The sequence below is a fragment of the Dendrobates tinctorius genome, unplaced genomic scaffold, assembly GCF_039654945.1.
Source record: "Dendrobates tinctorius isolate UK_male_01 unplaced genomic scaffold, ASM3965494v1 ptg000180l, whole genome shotgun sequence".
Classification (NCBI taxonomy): domain Eukaryota; kingdom Metazoa; phylum Chordata; class Amphibia; order Anura; family Dendrobatidae; genus Dendrobates; species Dendrobates tinctorius.
Genome location: NW_027361847.1, coordinates 1,808,536 through 1,834,489, shown reverse-complemented (window position 1 = coordinate 1,834,489; position 25,954 = coordinate 1,808,536). Strand labels below are relative to the sequence as shown.

Here is a 25,954-nt window from a genome sequence, read left to right as displayed (position 1 = left end):
CGGTACAGTCTGTATCTACAATATTATATACCTGACAGGAGCCCGTACAGTCTATATCTACAATAATATATACCTGACAGGAGCCCGTACAGTCTATATCTACAATAATATATACCTGACAGGAGCCCATACAGTCTATATCTACAATAATATACACCTGACAGGAGCCCGTACAGTCTATATCTACAATAATATATACCTGACAGGAGCCCTTACAGTCTATATCTACAATAATATATACCTGACAGGAGCCCGTACAGTCTATATCTACAATAATATATACCTGACAGGAACCCGTACAGTCTATATCTACAATAATATATACCTGACAGGAGCCCGTACAGTCTATATCTACAATAATATATACCTGAAAGGAGCCCATACAGTCTGTATCTACAATAATATATACCTGACAGGAGCCCGTACAGCCTATATCTATAATAATATATACCTGACAGGAGCCGGTACAGTCTGTATCTACAATAATATATACCTGACAGGAACCCGTACAGTCTATATCTACAATAATATATACCTGACAGGAGCCCGTACAGTCTATATCTACAATAATATATACCTGAAAGGAGCCCATACAGTCTGTATCTACAATAATATATACCTGACAGGAGCCCGTACAGCCTATATCTATAATAATATATACCTGACAGGAGCCCGTACAGTCTGTATCTACAATAATATATACCTGACAGGAACCCGTACAGTCTATATCTACAATAATATACACCTGACAGGAGCCCGTACAGTCTATATCTACAATAATATATACCTGACAGGAGCCCGTACAGTCTATATCTACAATAATATATACCTGAAAGGAGCCCATACAGTCTGTATCTACAATAATATATACCTGACAGGAGCCCGTACAGCCTGTATCTATAATAATATATACCTGACAGGAGCCGGTACAGTCTGTATCTACAGTAATATATACCTGACAGGAGCCGGTACAGTCTGTATCTACAATAATATATACCTGACAGGAGCCCGTACAGTCTATATCTACAATAATATATACCTGACAGGAGCCCATACAGTCTATATCTACAATAATATATACCTGACAGGAGCCCGTACAGTCCGTATCTACAATAATATATACCTGACAGGAGCCCATACAGTCTGTATCTACAATAATATATACCTGACAGGAGCCCATACAGTCTGTATCTACAATAATATATACCTGACAGGAGTCCGTACAGTCTATATCTACAATAATATATACCTGACAGGAGCCCGTACAGTCTGTATCTATAATAATATATACCTGACAGGAGCCCATACAGTCTATATCTACAATAATATATACCTGACACGAGCCCATACAGTCTATATCTACAATAATATATACCTGACAGGAGCCGGTACAGTCTGTATCTACAATAATATATACCTGACACGAGCCCGTACAGTCTGTATCTACAATAATATATACCTGACAGGAGCCCATACAGTCTGTATCTATAATAATATATACCTGACAGGAGCCATACAGTCTATATCTACAATAATATATACTTGACAGGAGCCCATACAGTCTGTATCTACAATAATATATACCTGACAGGAGCCCATACAGTCTATATCTACAATAATATATACCTGACAGGAGCCCATACAGTCTGTATCTACAATAATACAGTCATATTTAAAAGTTTGGGCACCCCTATTAATGTTAACCTTTTTTCTTTATAACAATTTTGGTTTTTGCAACAGGTATTTCAGTTTCATATATCTAATAACTGATGGACTCAGTTATATTTCTGGATTCAAATGAGGGTTATTGTACTAACAGAAAATGTGCAATCTGCATTTAAACAAAATTTGACAGGTGCAAAAGTATGGGCACCCTTATCATTTTCTTGATTTGAACACTCCTAACTACTTTTTACTGACTTCCTGAAGCACTAAATTGGTTTTGTAACCTCATTGAGCTTTGAACTTCATAGCCAGGTGTATCAAATCATGAGAAAAGGTATTTAAGGTGGCCACTTGCAAGTAGTTCTCCTAGTTGATTCTCCTATGAAGAGTGGCATCATGGGCTCCTCAAAATAACTCTCAAATGATCTGAAAACAAAGATTATTCAACATAGCTTTTCAGGGGAAGGATACAAAAAGTTGTCTCAGAGATTTAACCTGTCAGTTTCCACTGTGAGGAACATAGTAAGGAAATGGAAGAACACAGGTACAGTTCTTGTTAAGCCCAGAAGTGGCAGGCCAAGAAAAATATCAGAAAGGCAGAGAAGAAGAATGGTGAGAACAGTCAAGGACAATCCACAGACCACCTCCAAAGACCTGCAGCATCATCTTGCTGCAGATGGTGTCACTGTGCATCGGTCAACAATACAGCGCATGCATAACGCCTTTTTGTATGACCAAACAACTCAATCTTTGTTTCATCAGTCCACAGGACCTTCCAAAATGTAACTGGCTTGTCCAAATGTGCTTTTGCAGACCTCAGGCGACTCTGTTTGTGGCGTGCTTGCAGAAACGGCTTCTTTCGCATCACTCTCCCATACAGCTTCTCCTTGTGCAAAGTGCGCTGTATTGTTGACCGATGCACAGTGACACCATCTGCAGCAAGATGATGCTGCCGGTCTTTGGAGGTGGTCTGTGGATTGTCCTTGACTGTTCTCACCATTCTTCTTCTCTGCCTTTCTGATATTTTTCTTGGCCTGCCGCTTCTGGGCTTAACAAGAACTGTACCTGTGTTCTTCCATTTCCTTACTATGTTCCTCACAGTGGAAACTGACTGGTTAAATCTCTGAGACAACTTTTTGTATCCTTCCCCTGAAAAGCTATGTTGAATAATCTTTGTTTTCAGATCATTTGAGAGTTGTTTTGAGGAGCCCATGATGCCACTCTTCATAGGAGAATCAAATAGGAGAACTACTTGCAAGTGGTCACCTTAAATACCTTTTCTCATGATTTGATACACCTGGCTATGAAGTTCAAAGCTCAATGAGGTTACAAAACCAATTTAGTGCTTCAGGAAGTCAGTAAAAAGTAGTTAGGAGTGTTCAAATCAAGAAAATGATAAGGGTGCCCATACTTTTGCACCGGTCAAATTTTGTTTAAATGCAGATTGCACATTTTCTGTTAGTACAATAAACCTCATTTGAATCCAGAAATATAACTGAGTCCATCAGTTATTAGATATATGAAACTGAAATACCTGTTGCCAAAACCAAAACTGTTATAAAGAAAAAAGGTTAACATTAATAGGGGTGCCCAAACTTTTACATATGACTGTATATACCTGACAGGAGCCATACAGTCTGGCATCTTCAGTAGTGAGCTGGCTAGACTGTATGGGCTGCAGTTAGGACCTGGAATGAGCCCATACAGTCTAGGCTCATCCCAACTGGGATGGAGCGGCTGCACTGAGAGAGGAAGGACCTGTGGTGACGTCACCGTCATGTGATCAGGGGGCGGGGCTCATCTTTCTTTTAACGTAAAGTAGAATAGACATAAAGAAAAACATAAAACCCCAAGTCTCCGTCACATGATGGAAAGTAAAATGCCGGATACACACAGTGACACGAGGCACCGTCCATGAAGGGTTAAATAGAATTGGTGACTGGAGAGGTTCGCTCCACCTGGCTCAGTGAGAAGCAGGAATTCCAAAGGCGAAACCGTCCGCACTGAGACAGAAGCTCAGGAAAGAGAAGAGCCAAAAAATGGCGGCTATAGAGTCACTGACTGCAGGGAGAGAATATGTGAGGAGCCGAATACAGCAGGAGAGAACTGCGAGATGGAGGAGTGAGGAGAGCGCCGGGGATGGCACAGGGTCATTACCTGGAGGGTGTGGGGCAGATACAGGGTTATTACCTGGAGGCTGTGGGGCAGATACAGGGTTATTACCTGGAGGCTGTGGGGCAGATACAGGGTTATTACCTGGAGGCTGTGGAGCAGATACAGGGTTATTACCTGGAGGCTGTGGAGCAGATACAGGGTTATTACCTGGAGACTGTGGAGCAGATACAGGGTTATTACCTGGAGGGTGTGGGGCAGATACAGGGTTATTACCTGGAGGGTGTGGGGCAGATACAGGGTTATTACCTGGAGGGTGTGGGGCAGATACAGGGTTATTACCTGGAGGGTGTGGGGCAGATACAGGGTTATTACCTGGAGGCTGTGGGGCAGATACAGGGTTATTACCTGGAGGCTGTGGAGCAGATACAGTGTTATTACCTGGAGGCTGTGGAGCAGATACAGTGTTATTACCTGGAGGCTGTGGAGCAGATACAGGGTTATTACCTGGAGGCTGTGTGGCAGATACAGGGTCATTACCTGGAGGCTGTGTGGCAGATACAGGGTTATTACCTGGAGGCTGTGGGGCAGATACAGGGTTATTACCTGGAGGCTGTGGAGCAGATACAGGGTTATTACCTGGAGGCTGTGGAGCAGATACAGGGTTATTACCTGGAGGCTGTGGAGCAGATACAGGGTTATTACCTAGAGGCTGTGGGGCAGATACAGGGTTATTACCTGGAGGGTGTGTGGCAGATACAGGGTTATTACCTGGAGGCTGTGGGGCAGATAGAGGGTTATTACCTGGAGGCTGTGGAGCAGATACAGTGTTATTACCTGGAGGCTGTGGAGCAGATACAGGGTTATTACCTAGAGGCTGTGGGGCAGATACAGGGTTATTACCTGCAGGCTGTGGGGCAGATACAGGGTTATTACCTGGAGGCTGTGGGGCGGATACAGGGTTATTACCTGGAGGCTGTGGGGCGGATACAGGGTTATTACCTGGAGGCTGTGGGGCAGATACAGGGTTATTACCTGGAGGCTGTGGGGCGGATACAGGGTTATTACCTGGAGGCTGTGGGGCGGATACAGGGTTATTACCTGGAGGCTGTGGGGCGGATACAGGGTTATTACCTGGAGGCTGTGGGGCGGATACAGGGTTATTACCTGGAGGCTGTGGGACGGATACAGGGTTATTACCTGGAGGCTGTGGGACGGATACAGGGTTATTACCTGGAGGCTGTGGGGCGGATACAGGGTTATTACCTGGAGGCTGTGGGACGGATACAGGGTTATTACCTGGAGGCTGTGGGGCGGATACAGGGTTATTACCTGGAGGCTGTGGGGCGGATACAGGGTTATTACCTGGAGGCTGTGGGGCGGATACAGGGTTATTACCTGCAGGCTGCGGGGCAGATACAGGGTTATTACCTGGAGGCTGCGGGGCAGATACAGTGTTATTACCTGGAGGCTGCGGGGCAGATACAGGGTTATTACCTGCAGGCTGCGGAGCAGATACAGGGTTATTACCTGGAGGCTGCGGGGCAGATACAGGGTTATTACCTGCAGGCTGCGGGGCAGATACAGGGTTATTACCTGGAGGCTGCGGGGCAGATACAGTGTTATTACCTGGACGCTGCGGGGCAGATACAGGGTTATTACCTGGAGGCTGTGGGGCGGATACAGGGTTATTACCTGGAGGCTGTGGGGCGGATACAGGGTTATTACCTGGAGGCTGTGGGACGGATACAGGGTTATTACCTGGAGGCTGTGGGACGGATACAGGGTTATTACCTGGAGGCTGTGGGGCGGATACAGGGTTATTACCTGGAGGCTGTGGGGCGGATACAGGGTTATTACCTGGAGGCTGTGGGGCAGATACAGGGTTATTACCTGGAGGCTGTGGGGCAGATACAGGGTTATTACCTGGAGGCTGTGGGGCGGATACAGGGTTATTACCTGGAGGCTGTGGGACGGATACAGGGTTATTACCTGGAGGCTGTGGGGCGGATACAGGGTTATTACCTGGAGGCTGTGGGGCGGATACAGGGTTATTACCTGGAGGCTGTGGAGTCAGAGTCGGCTGCGGTGACCTCATTATGGTCATATGACTGCATGGTAACTAAAGTTCCTTCCCCACTTCTCTCCTGAGCCCCGCCCCCTGGTCACATGACGGTGACGTCACCACAGGTCCTTCACCCCCTTCTCTCCTCAGCCCCGCCCTTGGTCACGTGACTGTGACGTCACCACAGGTCCTCCCGCGCTCAGTGCAGCCGCTCCGTCCCGGGTGTGCGCAGCTCGTGTTCTCTGGGGTCAGCCAGCAGCAGATTTCCGGTTCCCGCCATTCCGGTGAGATGACAGGAGGGTTTGTGGTGAATCTGTGAGAGGAGAGTGTGGGGGGAGATCAGAGCTGTTCCTGTGGAGGCTCCTGCTCCATGTGACTGCGGCTCCTCAGTGTTGGGGACGGGCAGCATTGTATGGGGGATGTGCAGCGTCTCCTCCTCCCCTCACGGCCCCCGCTGGCGGTGTAGTTACCACGGTGACCGTCCCCCGCTGGAGGTGTAGTTACCACGGTGACCGTGCCTCGCTGGAGGTGTAGTTACCACGGTGACCGTCCCCCGCTGGAGGTGTAGTTGCCACGGTGTCCGTCCCCCGCTGGAGGTGTAGTTGCCACGGTGACCGTCCCCCGCTGGTGGTGTAGTTGCCACGGTGACCGTCCCCCGCTGGAGGTGTAGTTACCACGGTGACCGTCCCCCGCTGGAGGTGTAGTTGCCACGGTGACCGTCCCCCGCTGGAGGTGTAGTTGCAACGGTGACCGTCCCCCCGCTGGAGGTGTAGTTACCACGGTGTCCGTCCCCCGCTGGAGGTGTAGTTGCCACGGTGACCGTCCCCCGCTGGCGGTGGAGTTGCCACGGTGACCGTCCCCCGCTGGAGCTGTAGTTACCACGGTGTCCGTCCCCCGCTAGAGGTGTAGTTACCACGGTGTCCGTCCCCCGCTGGAGGTGTAGTTGCCACGGTGTCCGTTCCCCGCTGGCGGTGGAGTTGCCACGGTGTCCGTCCCCCGCTGGCGGTGGAGTTGCCACGGTGACCGTCCCCCGCTGGCGGTGGAGTTGCCACGGTGACCGTCCCCCGCTGGCGGTGGAGTTGCCACGGTGACCGTCCCCCGCTGGCGGTGGAGTTGCCACGGTGACCGTCCCCCGCTGGCGGTGGAGTTGCCACGGTGACCGTCCCCCGCTGGCGGTGGAGTTGCCACGGTGACCGTCCCCCGCTGGCGGTGGAGTTGCCACGGTGACCGTCCCCCGCTGGTGGTGGAGTTGCCACGGTGACCGTCCCCCGCTGGCGGTGGAGTTGCCACGGTGACCGTCCCCCGCTGGCGGTGGAGTTGCCACGGTGACCGTCCCCCGCTGGCGGTGGAGTTGCCACTGTGACCGTCCCCCGCTGGCGGTGGAGTTGCCACGGTGACCGTCCCCCGCTGGCGGTGGAGTTGCCACGGTGACCGTCCTCCTACGAGGCTGATGATGAGCGGTCAGATCGGCGGAGGAGGCCGCGGTGGAGTTTTGTGGCTTTTCCTCCAGATTCTTCCTGATAAATGTTGATATTTGGGCAGATTTTGGTGATTGTCGTTCTCTCGTCCCCTGTGATTTCCATCTTCTCCTTCATCATGAAGACGCCGGCAGGACGAGATCCCTCCAGCTGATCCAGTGCTCATCCCTCCTCCTCCTGAATGACCCCCGAGGATGGACGAGGACAGGAATGAGACCACCAGGAGATTATTCCACTGCGCCCTGGAGATCATCTCCCTGCTGAGCGGAGAGGTAACTCCTCTACATTTCTATCAGCTTTATTGTGTGATGTGACGAGTCCGACACCGGGAGGAGGAAATCCAGAATAGGAGAGAAGGATTCTCTACTGTAAGAGCAGGGATTCTGTGGAGCTCTCTGTCCGGAGGAGTTGTCATGGGGATTCCCTATAAGAGCTGTAGAGGGGCCTAAGTGTCTCTCTCCATACACAGGATTACACACTAGTGAGGAAGACACCGGGGGACTGTGTGACTCCCATCATCCATCTCCAGGAGTCAGGAGGGCGGAGCCCGGGCCCCATCACAGAGCCTCCCCCGCACTCCCCGATACATGAGAGGAACAAGAAGATCCTGGAGCTCAGCAACAAGATGATCGAGCTACTGAGCGGAGAGGTGACTGCTGGGACATTATACAGGACGACACTGGAGGATTCTGGGTGATGAGCGGAGAGGTGACTGCTGGGACATTATACAGGACTGCACTGGAGGATTCTGGGTGATGAGCGGAGAGGTGACTGCTGGGACATTATACAGGAGGGCACTGGAGGATTCTGGGTGATGAGCGGAGAGGTGACTGCTGGGACATTATACAGGACTGCACTGGAGGATTCTGGGTGATGAGCGGAGAGGTGACTGCTGGGACATTATACAGGAGGGCACTGGAGGATTCTGGGTGATGAGCGGAGAGGTGACTGCTGGGACATTATACAGGACTGCACTGGAGGATTCTGGGTGATGAGCGGAGAGGTGACTGCTGGGACATTATACAGGAGGGCACTGGAGGATTCTGGGTGATGAGCGGAGAGGTGACTGCTGGGACATTATACAGGACTGCACTGGAGGATTTTGAGTGATGAGCGGAGAGGTGACTGCTGGGACATTATACAGGACAGCACTGGAGGATTCTGGGTGATGAGCGGAGAGGAGACTGCTGGGATATTATACAGGACTGGAGGATTCTGGGTGATGACGGTGTCGTTGTTGTCAGGTTCCTATAAGGTGTCAGGACGTCGCTGTCTATCTCTCCATGGAGGAGTGGGAGTATCTAGAAGGACACCAGGATCGGTACCAGGCCGTGATGATGGAGGAGCTCCGGCCTCTTACACCACGAGGTGAGCAGCGAGGCTCCTTGTTGGCTCCGGTGGATGTGATGACGTCTCTCCGGCGTCCTCCTATAATAGATGAGTTTTCTCCAGACTTGCTCTGGTTTTCTCTACATTTTCTCCGTCTGACAACAGCTTTCATTTCCCTGATTGTTTTCTTCTGATCTGTGAGTCGCGGTTTCTCCGCTGTCGTCTCGTCTTCATCAGTCTTGAGTCTTCGTTCTCGTCGGCTTCTTTCAGAATCTTTCTCCTTCCTTAGAGCATCGGTCACATTTTGTCTGCAGATGTCTCGTCCTTCTGTCCGTTCTCTCCTGTGAGTTCTTTCAGTCCCTATATCTGTTGTGGATTTTTACTCAGCAAAGTCGGGGTTAATTTACTGATTATTTTCCCCCTAATCCGCTGTCTCTCGTCCGTCCCTCAGAATCGGTGCAGGCTCAATGTCTTCATCAGTCGTGGTCGACGTCCGGCTCCTCCCTCTTGGCTGACACTTGTGTCACCTTCTTTGGACTCTCCTTCATTCTCTGTCTTCTTTGTGACAAATCACTTTCTCCGTTCTGTGCACAAAGTCCTGGATAAATATCGGCACAGGACCGCCCCTCAAACCTCGGGACACGAGTCACTGTCCTGACATAAAGATGGAACGTGGTGGAGCCGATCACCCGTCAGTCTGACATGGAGGCTTTCCAGCAGTTCTCCGGCCCTGCGTCTATTCACCACTCGCTCTCCAGGCGTAGAAGCACAGAACTTTCCGTACTGGAGGAGAAGATCGTATCACCGCGCAGGGGACTTAGGGCACCCAACCACATAAAGGGAACCTGTCGTGTATAATAACATTATCAACCTTCAGACATGGGGTTAACCTGCAGGTTAATAATGGTTTGAACTTGCCCGGCTCCTGCACTGAGAGCCCCTCTGCCAGGAGGAAATTTACTTTATTCCCCCAGCAGCGATCGGCTTCCAGCCATAGAGGTGCAGCCGGTGCGGCTTCAATGACCTCTCAGTATACAGTGAGAAGTGGCTGAATCTGTTCCCCGGCACTAACTGACAGCCAGCTCTAATGTTGAGCCCTAATGCTGAGCTGGCTGTCAGTCAGTGTCGGGGGTGCGGTAACTGCCGCTCTCTATACACTGAGAGGTGACTGTAGCTGCGCTGGCTGAAACTCTATGACTGGAAGCTCAACACTGCCAGGTGGAATAAGGTTCAGTTCCTCCTCGCAGCGGGGCTCACTGACACTGGGCAGGTGTTAACTTGCAGATTAACCCTGTATCTACAGGCTATTACCATTATTATATGACAGGTTCCCTTTAAATGGCACTGTCAGGCTGTCGGCAGCATTGAAGTGCTTAAACGTCAGCAGTCTGAGCTCACTCCACAGACGCGCACCTGGCATCCTTCATGTATGAGCACTAGATATCAGGAAGAGGTTAAAGAGATGTCAGAATGCACGGGACGGGGTGTTCTAGGCTCAAGGGCTCAACGACAGCAAAATGTCGGGGTCCGCTCCTCCGCTTCATGAGGTCTGAGTATAACGATATAAGTGGGATGGTGACGCAGGTGTTGGCCCTGCAGGGACAACGGGCCGCACAATGATGGTAATAATCAGTGTAAGTCTCCAGTAAAGGGTTGTTCGTTCAGTAGAATATGTATTATGGGGCTTTTCTGTGGAATCTGACCAGACAATCTCTCCTTGGCTCCCCGTGTCCCTCAGTCAGCGCCCATGACCCCGGTGCCTGCTCTCTAGTGTCCTCTTATATTACACATTGATAGGCACTAACCGCTGTGTACCGGGGGCTCCCACAACACCGTCCTCCCGAGCGCTGTCACCGTCAGCCGTACATGGGCACTTTCCTCCTTCAGATACAAAGAACTTTCCGCACACTTTCTGCCTGTTTTAGTGTTTATATCGAGGCGAATGTTGAGATTTATCGCTATATAAAAAAGAATAAATACGCAGTAACTCATCTTTTAATAGGAGGACGGCAGGTTCTCTCCTCTTAGTGATCCTAGAGGATCCTGCCCACGAGAGAGGCCGTGTCCTCATGGTGACCTCATGAGCTCTCTCTGGAAATATGGGTTAGACCGGAGTCACACTAGAGAGGATTACGGACGAGTGAGAGGCGTTAAAAGCACACATTACACACGGACCAATGATTCTCTATGGGTTTGCTCCCAACAGCCGTATATTTCTCGTCCGTATTCTACGGTCCGTGCCAATCGCAGCATGCTGCGATTGTCAGCGTAGTACGCCAATGCAAGTCTATGGGTGCGCAAAAAATACGGATTACACACGGACCACACGTGTGACTTGTGAGAAATACGCAAGTCTTTTGGCTGGTGACAGGAAATGGGCCAATCCATCATCAGGAAGCCTAGATATACAAATGAGCTCAAAAAGCGCTCCAGACATCCAGGAAGTACGCCTCCACGGAGTACAGCAGCGTCATGGCGCCATATTTCCTCAATATGGAGATGCTCATTGTACTAGTGTACATAACAGAACTCAGTCAAACCTTACGGATAGAGGATCTGGCTCAGATACAGAGCCCATCATTGATCCTATAGGGGATGAGGTGGCTGGCCCATCTTCTCCCCCTACAAGAAGCATGGGTGGAGAATCCTCTCAGGAGAACACAAACCCCACGACCAGGACCATCTGCTGCTGCACCATCAGCCATACTGGAGGAGCAAGGCAACATGAGCAACAGCCCAACTGCCCAGATCCGGGGCTCCCCACAGCCTGCTGTAACATCCTGGCGAGGATGAAGAAGGCGCCAAATCCCAGCCCAAGATACCCGGACCAATGTGGACACAGGGGTCCTCAACTATCTGGCTAGAGTGAATACAGGTGATGGGGAGGAGGCATACTCACGTAGCCTGCCCCTTTATCTTCGTGCCCTTTCCCGTGAGGTGAGGCTCCGTATTCGAGGATGTTTTCAAATCCTGCTTGATGCAAGCACACCCCCCAATACCCCATATGAGCTGTTTGAATATCTGGAGAGGTGGCAGCTTTCCCTCCGAAATCTAATGCGCATGAAACCACCCACACAGATGCTTGCTCAAGCAGGCTCTGAGGATCCTCACACATGTGGGCCTACACCTCACCCCCTTCCTCCCCCTACCCAACCTTTACAACACCAGCAACATATGTCTGCCTCTAGCCAACCCCAACAATATGGCCACTTTTTCCCACCCAGTGTTGGAGGCTGGTCCCAACCTGGTTGGGAACGACATGGCTATATTGGTGGGTATGATACACAGGCCTACCCGAGACAACAAGATGCCCCTCTTCATTATTACTCTGGCCAGTACCCCCAACAATCCCAAGAGGAAGGACACTACCCACATCATGGGCAACAGTATGCCCCCACACAGGGCAATGTTGGGCAAAGTAGCCAGCAGCAACCACAGGCTGCTCTTCCTCCTTCTCCTTCCCCAACTTTCCACAATTTATAAGAGCATAAAAACATGCAAATTCTTTACGCATTCCGTACATCAGTGTCCATAAGCGGTCTGATGCCAGGAGATGTCCAGTGTGGTTCAACTGGTGCTCTAAATCCCAATACAAAGAAAAAGAGGTGGTCTCCATCATCAAAATTATATTAAAAAGATAAAACTCACATTTATTAGGAAGGTTTTTCAAATCATATTAATAAGCCACCATGACAGGCAAGGCTACTTACGCTTTTCTGACACATATTAAATGTCTGTAAAAAAGACTATTTCACCGCGCTATACTGGGAAAGTCAAAGGATCAAAATAGACTACTCACTTGATAATACATAGAGAAAGCGTGATGTTCTTGAGGCTGTTCGCCTTGATTTGGGAATATAGTTGCCAAAAAAGTGACTAATTGAATAAGGGCAGCACGCCTTTTCTATGCTTTATCAAGTGAGTAGTCTATTTTGATCCTTTGACTTTCCCAGTATAGCGCGGTGAAATATTGTCTTTTTTACAGACATGTAATATGTGTCAAACGCGTAAGGTAGCCTTGCCTGTCATGGTGGCTTTGGCTTATTAATATGATTTGAAAACCTTCCTAATAAATGTGAGTTTTATCTTTTTTATATAATTTTGATGATGGAGACCACCTCTTTTTTCCTTTGGATTCAAAATGTCTAATGTAGCAATTTTGTTCTTGCATTCTGTTTTTTTTTGGATATGTGTGAAAATTGTATTTTTCTAAAATGTTCACATCTGCAAAAAGGCCAATTGGCCCATTGCCCCAGTTATCATATGGCAATAATATGTTTGTCATTTAAAAAAAAAAGGCAAAAGTAAAAATTTGTCTACTCCAGTTTACGTCTCTGTCTCTATTCTCAAAAACTGTGTCAGCATACTAACATACTCTTACCAATGCAATTAAACAGTCATAGAATCAGAAGGGGTATAAATATATATATTTAGACACATATAAAACCAAAAATTATAACATAGATACAGCATGCTCTTGCCAAGAAGTTTTCCCCTCAGGTGACATAAAGTAATTAGTGAAAATATCACGCACTTTGAGCCCAGAGAGCGGTCTACGTTGAGGGTTGATAGGTGGTCTCACCCTATGCACATTGTCCGACCCACGCACAACACCAGCAGAGGAGGAACAATCATGTATCCTGGTGAAGTTATGAAGAACCACACAGGCTTTAACTACTTCATCAACATTTTGTTCACTCAGCTGAATGGCAGACTGGAGTACCCGCCATTTGGCACAAAGAATGCCAAAGGAACACTCCACTAGTCGCCAAGCATGTGATAGGCGCAAGTTAAAAATTCTGCGCCTGTGGTCAAGGTTGCGCTGGGGATATGGCCTCATGACATTGCATGTTAACTGAAACGCCTCATCTGCCACAAGGACATAAGGGACAGATTCTTAAGTGGAGCCTCGTAGCTGGCGTGGTGGTGGTAGATCCAACTGGTTGGTGCGTAGCCGCCGAGCCATAATGGAAGTATTGAAGACTCGATAGTCTCCCGTCCTTCCATAGGCCCCAATGTCAACAATTATAAACTTGTATTGAGGGTCGGCCAGAGCCAACAATACAACAGAAAAGTATTGTTTATAATTGAAGAATTGGGAGCCAGAGTTCGGCGGCTTACGCACCCGGATATGTTTGCCATCAAGGGCCCCAATACAATTTGGAAACTGGCATTCCTCCTCAAAGTCCCTTGATATCCTCAACCAGTCTTCCATCCTGGGCTCGGGCATGATGACTTGATGTAGTCTTGTCCAGATTTCAATACATGTTGACCTGACTATGCCAGAAATGGTAGATCTTCCAATGAGAAACTCATGGTGGAGGGCGGCATAAGACAGGCCATTGGACAGGAAGCTGAAGAACAACAGTATAGGAAGATTTTAGAATGCACAAATTCCAAAAAAGCAGGTACATACATACCAAACTTGTTAGGAATTCAGAGCGACTAACACACACATATTTGGTTGCACAATTGCTAAGTGATATTCAGTACATATTACACATAACATTCTGGTCTGTAAGTTGAAATATGTGGACTAAGATGAGGGCATTAAACTTACTCCAATAAGCCAAAAATACATACTTTGGCCAACACGTTATGAACATAGAGAATGTGGTTGTGTAGTACATATCGTATTGTGAGTAGAAGTCGCTCCTCTGCAGATATAGGTTTGCTCAGGGCGCACTGTCTCCAAGAGTCGATCAAATGTTGCAAGGCTCATGCGACAGTATTGGTAGAATTTTACAGGATGCTGCCGCATAGAAGAATAGAGGCGGTGAAAATGACCTCTTGTGAGTCGTTGCCTCAAAAGTGGATGGACCCACATGCGTCTCCTCCTCCACGGATCCACTATCACTTGGTATGGTTGGCCAAAGCGGCGTGACAAAAGCCAGTTGAAGAGAACCTGCTCAGTTGTGTTGAAACTCAGACTGTTTGCCATGTTGCACATACAACAGCAACACACCTAGTGAAGGCAAGGACACAAATGGCCAGAATGGAGGCAGCAACCTGTTCCTGAGGCAATAAATAGGGTGCAGGCTAATGATTTAAATAGTTAGCAGGCCTCAAAACCGTTAAATGTCCATTTTGCAAGGCTGCGAGAAAATCTTGCCATACGGATTGTATACGGATGCAGACATGCGCAAAACATGCAACCACACCTTGCTTACGGATGACATACGGAGCACTATTTAGGGGTCATTCATCCGTATTACGCATGTAAACTACGGACCGTATTTTGCATCGGTTAGTGTGACCCCGGCCTAAGTCCCAGACCTTTATGTCCACTTCCAGAGCTCGTGCTGCCCCCTCCCCCATTGCTTTTGTGCAGTGCTGGCACAGCTCACTCTCATCCCCCTCACATAGCTGCAGTTCCCCTGCCTATGTGTATTTCTATCCTAGCCATTCCCCCTTCCCTCGGGAATGTGGCTTTTGACCAGGTAAATCCGGTTTTCCTGTAGCACATGGCTTTGAGATTTACTTTGTCTAGTAAAACTCTAATAATACAAAATAGTATAGGGACGGGACAAATATATTTCCGGAATCTGCATAATGGAAGCTACACACAGCAACGTTTGTCGACTTCTGCGCCCACCAGAAGCCGAGTAAAGTGTGTATGCTTCCCAATAATACATATATATACGATGTTTGGTATCAAAAGAAAGATAATGTCGTAACAAGAAAAAGGATACCCCTGTTATCACTTTGTGAGCCTCGCAGCCAGAGTTATGGCACTTATAAGTTTTTAGTAACTTTAAAAAGGGGAGTACACTCCCTAGCTCCCCCCCACCAGTGACGTCAGCAAAGAAAAGGTATAAGGCTCTCTCAGGCTGTTATTGTCACGGGAAGCCTAGGTAACTTTAGGCTGAAACCCCGGGGCCCCTGCGGTGTCCCTCAGACTAGGGGAAACCCTGTCTGTCCCTCAACCCAGGGTTTACACTGAAGGTGTGCCTGCCTGGCCTCCAACCTGTCCTTGTCTCCTGTCCAGCCCTAAGCTGAACCCACCACCCTCCACCCAGTGAGGAGACCAAACACCAGACCCCACAAATAAGTATGGACAGGGATAAAGGAAACACACCACACCACGTACACACAGGAGAATACAATAATGTGCAAGGCAACCAAAAAATACAACACAGGGAGGCAAAATGGCAACAACGGAATATACTACACCAGAAACCGTATGCTCCTTAGACCACCACTCCAGACCGGTATCGCTAGCACAAGGCAAGAGCTATAGTCGGCGACGCCCATAGTCAAGCAGGACAATTTAAAGACAGAGGGCGTGGCTAAGCCCTCAGCCAGAATGACAACCTGGTTAACCCAGTCCAAGCCGGATCAGAAGACCAACCAGCGCCGCTGAGAACCAAGTGGTGGGATGGGGTATTACCGCTGTCTTCCGGACACCCTGTGCGAACAGTGTCCGACATGACAGTACCCCGCCTTCTACGAGGGACCCCAGGAAGCTCACAATGTCGTGGACCCACTGGCGTAGCGCGGGGGGGGCGGTCCGCCCCAGGCGGCATGTGTGTGGGGGCGGCGCGGCAGCAGCAATTCCACCCTGCAGTGCAGTGCAGCGGCGGGCAGGGAGCGATGCGATCACGGCAGCTCCGCTGCCTGCAAGAGTGAATAGCAGGAGCGGAGCGGCAATGGTCCGTCCTGCTTCCTGCCCGGAGGCCGCGCTTCCTGTTTCACACAGAGGAGCGCCGCTGAGTGACGTCATCATTCAGCGGCCGCTGCTGTGTGAGGGAGGAAGCGCGGGCGATGCTGCGGACAGGTGAGAGGAGAGAGGTGGTGTCTTGTGTGTATGTATGTATGTATGTCTGTGTGTGTGTCTGTGTGTATGATGGAGCAGGCAATGATGGGAGTGATGGTCTAGAAGGCAATGATGGGGTGATGGAGCAGACAATGATGGGGTGATGGAGCAGGCAATGATGGGGTGATGGAGCAGGCAATGATGGGGTGATGGAGCAGACAATGATGGGGTGATGGAGCAGACAATGATGGGGTGATGGAGCAGGCAATGATGGGGTGATGGAGCTGGCAATGATGGGGTGATGGAGCAGGCAGTGATGGAGCAGGCAATGATGGGGGTGATGGAGCAGGCAATGATGGGGGTGATGGAGCAGGCAATGATGGGGTGATGGAGCAGGCAATGAGGGGAGTGATGGAGCAGACAATGATGGGGTGATGGAGCAGGCAATTATGGGGTGATGGAGCAGACAATGATGGGGGTGATGGAGCAGGCAGTGATGGGGTGATGGAGCAGGCAGTGATGGGGGTGATGGAGCAGGCGGTGATGGAGCAGGCAATGATGGGGTGATGAAGCAGGCAATGAGGGGAGTGATGGGGGTGATGGAGCAGGCAGTGATGGGGTGATGGAGAAGGCAGTGATAGGGTGATGGAGCAGGCAATGATGGGGGTGATGGAGCAGGCAATGATGGGGTGATGGAGCAGGCAATGAGGGGAGTGATGGGGGTGATGGAGCAGGCAATGATGGGGGTGATGGAGCAGACAATTATGGGAGTGATGGAGCAGGCAGTGATGGGGTGATGGAGCAGACAATGATGGGAGTGATGGAGCAGGCAGTGATGGGGTGATGGAGCAGACAATGATGGGAGTGATGGGGTGATGAAGCAGGCAGTGATGGGGTGATGGAGAAGGCAGTGATGGGGTGATGGAGCAGGCAATGATGGGGGTGATGAAGCAGGCAATGATGGGGTGATGGAGCAGACAATGATGGGAGTGATGGGGTGATGGAGCAGGCAATGATGGGAGTGATGGGGAGAAGGCACAGTGATGGGGTGATGGAGAAGGCAGTGATGGGGAGAAGACAATGATGGGGTGATGGTCGAGAGGGCAATGATGGGGTGGTGGGTGAGAATGCAATGATGGTGGTGGTGGAAAGGGCAATAAATGGGGGTGGTGGAGGAGGAGGAAATGATGGAGGTGGTGGAATGGGCAATGATGGGAGTGGTGGGGGAGAAAGCAAAGATAGTGGTGGAGAAGAAAATGATGGAGGTGGGGGAGAGGACAATAATGGGATGCGAGGGGAGGAGGACAATGAGGGGTGTGGGGGATTGGGATGGGAGGAAGGGGGACTTATAATGGCCTTAGGAACAGGGGGAGGTGGAGGAAGACATTATCGTTTATTATGTCTAACACAGTCCCTTAGTATATAGTGTACTCACTAATTCTGTATAACACCATCCTTAGTTACATAGTTTCCTCTTTTATTATGTATAACACCGCCCCTTATTACCTACCATCCTCTCTAGTTATATATGGTGCCGTCCCTTATTATATAGCTTCCTCTGCTGTTATGTATAGTGCTGTCTCTTACATAGTGTATTTTTGTTATTTTTGTTATTCACAGCGCCCTCTTTTATTACATGGTCCCCTCTCTTGTTAGATATAAAATGACTGCTGATCGAGGAGCCGGTGACCAGACGACCAGTCCATCAGCTCCTCCATTAGAAAGGAAGCTTTCCCATGCTCCATCAGCCATCATTGCATTATACATACAGCTAACAAGACAGGACGGTATGTAATAAAAAACAGGGCTCTATATAATCCAATATGTAAGGGACAGAACTGTACATAACAAGAGAAGGCACTGTGTATGGGACAGCAATATACATAATAAAGGAGACTATGTAATATATACCTGTATGTGTGTGTGTGGCTATATAATATCAATAAATCTATCTATATATATATATATATACACACACACACGTAGCTTTGACGCCATAAAAGGAGGGGGGCCCGGACACATTTCTTGCACAGGGACCCCAAGCTGTCAGTGTCCGCCCCCTGTCCGCCAAAATAATTTGTACTTTCTGGTTTTTTTTCTGTCACATTATTAAAAATTATTATTAAAAAAAGCCATTAGGTCTTCATCCAGCATCATCAAGCTAATACATACATATATATAGAGAACTGCAAGAAGTTGAAAGTCTAGAAATTTAGAAATAATAGCAGAGTTAGTAGCAGACTAAAAATTAGATCTTTGAGTGTAGTGTGGGCTCTTCGGATGCTTCCGAATTATCAACGACCAAAGGGGCGGCAAATTTTTCGACCGCCCCGGGCGCCACAAACAGTTGCTACGCCACTGCGTGGACCCGGCTTATCCGGATGGCGGCGATGAAACACTAATCAGTCGGTCAGCATGTATGTCCGAAGCTGGCACCCAAGTCTTCTCAGGACCATAGCCACGCCAGTGGACCAGGTACTGTAGAGTGCGACGCATACCCAAGAGTCAACTACCTTGGACTCCTCAAACTCCCAACGTGCCATCCACCAAGACCGGAGGTGGTGGCACGGGAGAAACATCAACAGCACCCACGACTTTCTTAAGTAACGCCTTGTGAAACATGTATCTTGTATACGGCAGGTAACTCCAAATGAAATGCCACAGGGTTGATAAATGCGGAGATCCTAAATGGACCAATGAACCTGGGACCCAACTTAAGCGATGGTATTTTGAGTTTGATGTTCCTTGTAGACACCCACACACAGGTCCGGACCTGGCACACATCTGCTGTCAGCCACACGTTTGTACCTAGAACCTACATTCAGCAAGCGCTGCTTTACTCTCCTCCAAACGGATGACAATTGTGCTACCAACTGGTCCTCCTCAGGGATGCCCGCAGAGCACCCTTGGCGCAAGGTACAGATTTGGGGATGTTGACCATAAACGCAAAAGAAAGGAGATTCCCCAGACGATTCCTGACAATGATTGTTTATCGCAAATTCAGCCAGAGGAAGAAACACCGACCACTCTTCGTGATTGTCAGACACAAAACAGCGTAAGTATTTTTCCAGGATTTGGTTCATACGCTCAGTCTGCCCATTCGACTGCGGATGGAAAGCTGATGAACGAGACAATTTAATCCCTAGGCGTGAACAAAAAGCTCTCCAAAATTTTGCCACAAACTGTGTACCTCTATCAGATACAATGTCAGACGGGACACCATGAAGTCTGACCACCTCGCGAATAAATACCTGAGCAAGGGTCTTCGCATTGGGCAAAGATGGCAAAGCAACGAAATGCGACATTTTAGAGAACCGATCAACTATTACCTGAATGACCGTGTTCCCAGCCGAGGAGGGCAAATCCGTAATGAAATCCATGGAAATCTCAGTCCATGGCTTACTGGGCACACAGAGAGGATGCAACGTGCCAGCAGGACGGGAGCGTGGTGTCTTGGCCCGTGCGCACATGGTACAGGCTGACACGTATGAGGCCACGTCCTGCCGGATTTTGGGCCACCAAAAACAACGCGATACAAGTTCCAGAGTGCCCTTAACCCCTGGGTGGCCCGCCAGGACAGTATCGTGATGTTCCCCTAACACCTTTAAGCGTAGATGTAGTGGCACAAACGATTTATTAGAAGGCAGATCCGGCGGTACCTCCTCCTGAGCCTCAGCAATCTCTGCCTCAACATCTGTCGTGAGAGCCGAGACCACGACTCCCTTTTGGAGGATAGGCACCAGATCCTCACGTGGATCTCCACCTGGAAAACATCTGGACAAGGTGTCCGCCTTAGTATTCTTAGAACCTGGTCGGTATGTCACAAAAAAATTGAACCGGGTGAAGAATAACGCCCAGCGAGCCTGTCTGGGGGACAGGCGTTTAGCAGACTCTAAAGCAGATTTTTATGGTCTGTTATAACTAATCTGATGGACAGCCCCCTCCAAGAAGTGTCGCCATTCCTCAAATGCCAACTTGATGGCCAACAATTCCCTGTTACCAATATCGTAATTACGCTCGGCAGGCGACAGCTTCTTGGAGAAGTAGGCACACGGATGCAATTTGCCCAAGGATGGACCCTGAGACAGTACCGCTCCCACTCCAACCTCAGATGCATCCATCTCCACGGTAAATGGTAGGGAGACATCAGGCTGAACCAGGATGGTAGCTGAAGCAAGACTGTTTTTGAGGAATTCAAATGCGCGCACAGCAGCCTCAGACCAGTCAGAAAAATTGGTACCTTTTTTAGTCATGTCGGTGAGCGGTTTAGCAATCAGAAAAATTCTTAATAAATTTCCTATAATAGTTGGAAAAGCCCAGGAATCGCTGAAGCGCCTTGAGATTATCAGGCCGATCCCACTGCAGCACCGCTTGCACCTTAGCGGTGTCCATTTTAAACCCTGAGGCGGAAATTGCATAACCCAAAAAAGGTCATTCTTGGATGACAAATACACATTTCTCAAGCTTGGCATAGAGCTTGTTCTCCCTAAGCAACTGCAATACCTGCCTAACATGCTCTATGTGTGCATCACGGTCGCGTGAGTAAATAAGAATGTCATCAAGTTATATAATAACAAATTTCCCCAAGAGATGAGAAAAGACATCATTTATGAAATGTTGAAATACTGCTGGCGCGCTCGTTAACCCAAATGGCATCACCAAATTCTCAAAATGACCCTCAGGGGTATTAAATGCCGTCTTCCATTCATCCCCTTGACGGACTCTTATGAGATTGTACGCCCCCCTGAGGTCAGGCTTGGAAAACCATTTGGCACCAGACACCTGGTTGACCCCTAGTCATAGGGTCGGTGCGGTGGCAGCTCTGAACAACCTCTTTCAGAAAATACATCAGCAAAGTCCAGCAGTGGCTCCGGGATGCTGGGAGTCACAGCGGAGATACACGTGGCCAGACAACTCTCCTGGCAATATCTGCTCCACTGGATTATGTCCTGGGTTTTCCAATCAATCACCGGATTGTGCATAGATAACCATGGAAACCCCAGAACTACCTGAGCAGGTAAATTACTGAGCACCTTACATGTTACCCGCTCAGAGTGTAGGACCCCAATGTGGAGTTTTACATCAGCCACAAACTCTTTAATCTCCCCTTGTGAGAGAGGGGAGGCATTGATGGTAACCACCTGGATAGGATTAGGCAGCGTCTCCACCTTAAATCCCGCTGTACGCGCAAACTTTTCATCAATGAGATTAGCGGCTGAACCACTATCTACAAATACCGTAATCGACAGCTCTTGGCCCCCGATTACTACCTTGGCAGGGAGCATACACTGGGAGACCACCACGGAGGATATGCAAAGGCTCAGACTAGACTCCTCCAAACCCTCTGAGCCTAGCAGTTTTCCGCCGGCATGTCTTTCTTAGGTACCAGGGGGCAAGCATTAATAAAATGTCCTTTTTTCCCCACAAAAAAACAGACCCCTTGCTTTCTGGGCAAGGGACATTCATGCTTGTTATGTGTATGTGATATACCAGCGATCTGCATAGGTTCCATGGATCCAACCGAGGCAACCTCACCAGAGACTGCCCCCCCCCCCCACAGGCAATGTCTCCTGCGACCTCTGACGAAAGCGGCGATCAATACGTACTACAAGCACCATAGCAGCCTCCAGACAGGCGGGAGTCTCATACATTAGCAGAGCTTGTTTAACCCTTCCAGAAACCCCATGCAAAAATTGACTCCTTAGTGCAGGGTCATTCGATTGAGTGTCCACAGCCCAGCGACGAAATTCCGTACAATAATCCTCCGCCAGTCGCTCACCCTGGAGTAGAGAGCGTATTTTAGACTCTGCTAACGCCAGTCTGTCAGGATCGTCATAGATTAAACCAAGAGCAGAAAAAAAAAGTCTACGGACTCAAATGCAGGTGAATCAGAGGGTAGTGAAAACGTCCATGCTTGTGGATCATCACTCAGCAAGGAAATTACCAAGCCCACACGCTGAGCCTCATTTCCTGAGGAGAGTGGACGCATACGAAAATACAATTTGCAGGATTCACAAAATACAACGAACTTACAGCAATCACCAGAAAATCATTCAGGAAGAGGTAACTTGGGTTCAACTGCCCTGACTGCTGCCTCAGTTTGCACAGCAGGAACTGACAGGCCTTGTTGTTGGACCGCCACCCTCAGTTCAGTGACCTGTATGGACAGAGCCTCCAGCTGCTTGGTTATGGAGACTATAGGATCCATGGTAAATAATCCTTTTTTTTTTTCTTGGGCCGACTATAATGTCGCGGGAAGCCTAGGTAACTTTAGGCTGAAACCCCGGGGCCCCTGCGGTGTCCCTCAGACTAGGGGAAACCCTGTCTGTCCCTCAACACAGGGTTTACACTGAAGGTGTGCCTGCCTGGGCCTCCACCCTGTCCTTGTCTCCTGTCCAGACCTAAGCTGAACCCACCACCCTCCACCCAGTGAGGAGACCAAACACCAGACCCCACAAATAAGTATAGACAGGGATAAAGGAAACACACCACACCACGTACACACAGGAGAATACAATAATGTGCAAGGGCAACCAAAAAATACAACACAGGGAGGCAAAATGGCAACAACGGAATATACTACACCAGAAACCGTATGCTCCTTAGACCACCACTCCAGACCGGTATCGCTAGCACAAGGCAAGAGCTATAGTCGGCGACGCCCATAGTCAAGCAGGACAATTTAAAGACAGAGGGCGTGGCTAAGCCCTCAGCCAGAATGACAACCTGGTTAACCCAATCCAAGCCGGATCAGAAGACCAACCAGCGCCGCTGAGAACCATGTGGTGGGATGGGGTATTACCGCTGTCTTCCGGACACCCTAGTGCGAACAGTGTCCGACATGACAGTTATTCAGACCTTGGGAGACGGCGATCTACCATCTGTGCTGTGGACTATATCTTTGTCCTTGGGAACTCCCCTTCCCCAGCTCCACACGGCGTGCCAGTGACTGAGATGTGTAAGTTTAATATTTTAATCCATTTTACTTTGTATTGTCTGTATATACCGTATCTTGTCTCTTTTGTAACATCTTTTTCTAATTTTGTAAACTACGTATATTTTCTGGAGTAAATCTATAAATTTACTAGTTTCGTTTTTCCTTGCTCTATAAACGTACCACCACGACCTCCACGCTAATTACACTACCGTGTGGGTTGGCTCCTGACCCGATATTGATTTTAAATGCCAAACGAGGAGCTGGTGGCAGCAAAGTGTTCTGGGGTATTTGGGAGACCCTGACACTGATGGAACGGAGGTTTATGTGTGTATTTCCTGCCTGGGAATATACATACCACCCTCACTGCAGAGTGCCCAATAACCAGTACACGGCAAGGCAGCCTTTCTGATGACTACTTATCCTGGATGCAGTTCCCGGACTAACCTAAGGGCAAGGGGGACGCCAGCGAGCTGCAAGTTCCAAAACCGGAACTGAAGTGGAAACAAAAGTTGTAGGTGGTTATATGAGCCAAGACCAATAAATAAATAATAAAGTCGTGACAATTAGTGGCATATAATAAATCCCTGACAACTGGGGGCATCCACACACCCCCAGTTACTGACACTCTCAAAAAACAATAACTGGTAAATGGTAACCGTCCTTCCGCCAATCTCCATAACGGTGAATTAGGGGAGAAGAAACCGCTGGATAGAAATGTGGAGCTTTCTCCAGCTCCTCTGTGGTTCCATCCCTGGTGGAGCGGAAACTTGCAGAAGTTGTTTTTCTTAGTGCGGCTCCTCCATCTGACTGACGAGGGTCTTCTCTGTCCCCCTTCCTCAGGGTCCTCATCCTCCGGGTGCAGAGCAGAGAGCATTAGGCTTTGGCCTCGCTGATTATCACTTCATACTTGGGGCCCACAATGTGCTGGGACCCCGGTACCGGTGGTGAGGACCACAACAATGTAATTTAGTCCCTGATACATAAACCTAGAATTACCGGTTCTGAGAGACGTGTCTCATATATAGACAGATACACGGCAGGTCATGTATTCAGTCTGTGTGTCTCCACAGATGGATCCAGGAGGAGAAATCCACCAGAGAGATGTCCCCGTCCTCTGTATCCCCAGGACTGTCCAGAGGAGAATCACAGCATCCCGGAGGATCATCAGGTAGATGACATTGAAGCCCCCACAACATCTGACCATGAAGTGATGGGACCTGAGCTCATCTTACATTTTTCTTTTTAGGGTGAAGATCTGATTGATATTAAGGTTGCGGTTATACATGGAGCACAAGAGACGATTGCAATATGGGCCGATCAGCAGGGTGAGGAGGGGAGACTGTCATGTCTGTGCTGTGGTCACCTACTACTACTCCCATCATCTTATCACATGACACAATCTATAGAGGTATGTAAAAGTTTGGGCACCCCTGGTCAAAATTGCTGTTGTGAACAGTTAAGCAAGTTGAAAATGAAATGATCTCTAAAAGGCTTAAAGTTAAAGATGGCACATTTTCTTTGTATTTTAGGTAAAAAAAAATATGTTTAATCATTTTTTTTAATTTAATAAATTACAGAAAGGAAAATAGGACAATTCAAAAATTTGGGCACCCTCAGAGATTTGTGAACTATGATAACTTTGACGAAGGTTTCAGACCTTTATTAGCCTGTTGTGGTTATGGCTTCCTCACTATCATCGTTAGGAAAGGCCCAGTCATACTTCATAAAAACCTTGCCTCCTCTAACCTTTTGGCAAAAAACATCAGCCATGGCTTCTTCTAAGCAGCTGCCTAGCACTCTGAAAATGGAGGCCCAGAAAGCAGGACAAGGCTATAAGAAGATAGCAAAGTGTTTTCAAGTTGCCCTTTCCTCAGTTAGAAATGTAATTAAGAAATATCAGTTAACAGGAACAGTGGAGGTCAAGATAAGGTCTGGAAGACCAAGCAACATCTCAGTGAAAGCTGCTTGTAGAATTTCTAGAGAGGCAAATTAGAACCCCCTCTTGACTGCAAAAGACCTTCAGAAAGATTTAGCAGAATGGAGTTGTACATTGTTTTACTGTTCACAGACACCTGCAAAAATATGGCCTTCATGGAAGAGTAATAAGGAGAAAACCTCTCCAGCTTCCTCACCATAAAATTCAGCGTCAGAAGTCTGCAAAAGAACATCTAACCAAGCCTGATGCATTTTGGAAACAAGTCCTGTGGACCGATGAGGATAAAATAGAACTCTGTGGCCACAATGATCAAAGGTATGTGTGGAGAAAAAAGGAACAGAATTCCAGGAAAAGAAAATCTCGCCAACCATTAAGCATGGGGATCATTCATGCTTTGGGGATGTGCTTCAGCCAATGGTACAGGGAACATTTCACAGGTACAGGGAAGAATGGACTCAATAAAATTTCAACAAATTCTTGATGCAAACATAACACATCTGTAAAAAAGCTGAAGGTGAAAAGAGGAAGAGGATGGCTTCTACAAATGGATGATGGTCCTAAACACACGTCAAAATCCACAATAGATTACCTCAAATGGCGCAAACTGAAGGTTTTACAATGGCCCTCATAGTCCCCTTATCTGAGCATCATTGAAAATCTGTGGTTAGACCTCAGT

At 48.6% G+C, this 25,954-nt stretch overlaps 1 protein-coding gene across 1 annotated transcript in view; it reads left to right on the top strand.

The window, feature by feature from the left end:
- The first annotated feature begins 5,862 nt into the window (after positions 1–5,862).
- The window catches only part of LOC141054887 (uncharacterized), a 34,885-nt gene continuing 14,793 nt past the window's right edge, over positions 5,863–25,954 (top strand). Inside the window, exons 1-6 of the mRNA XM_073551775.1 lie at positions 5,863–6,126; positions 7,445–7,592; positions 7,790–7,969; positions 8,565–8,688; positions 24,413–24,510; positions 24,589–24,667. Of these exons, the coding sequence (XP_073407876.1) occupies positions 7,515–7,592; positions 7,790–7,969; positions 8,565–8,688; positions 24,413–24,510; positions 24,589–24,667 (559 nt within the window). The 5' untranslated portion in view covers positions 5,863–6,126; positions 7,445–7,514. The remainder of the gene's footprint in view (positions 6,127–7,444; positions 7,593–7,789; positions 7,970–8,564; positions 8,689–24,412; positions 24,511–24,588; positions 24,668–25,954) is intronic.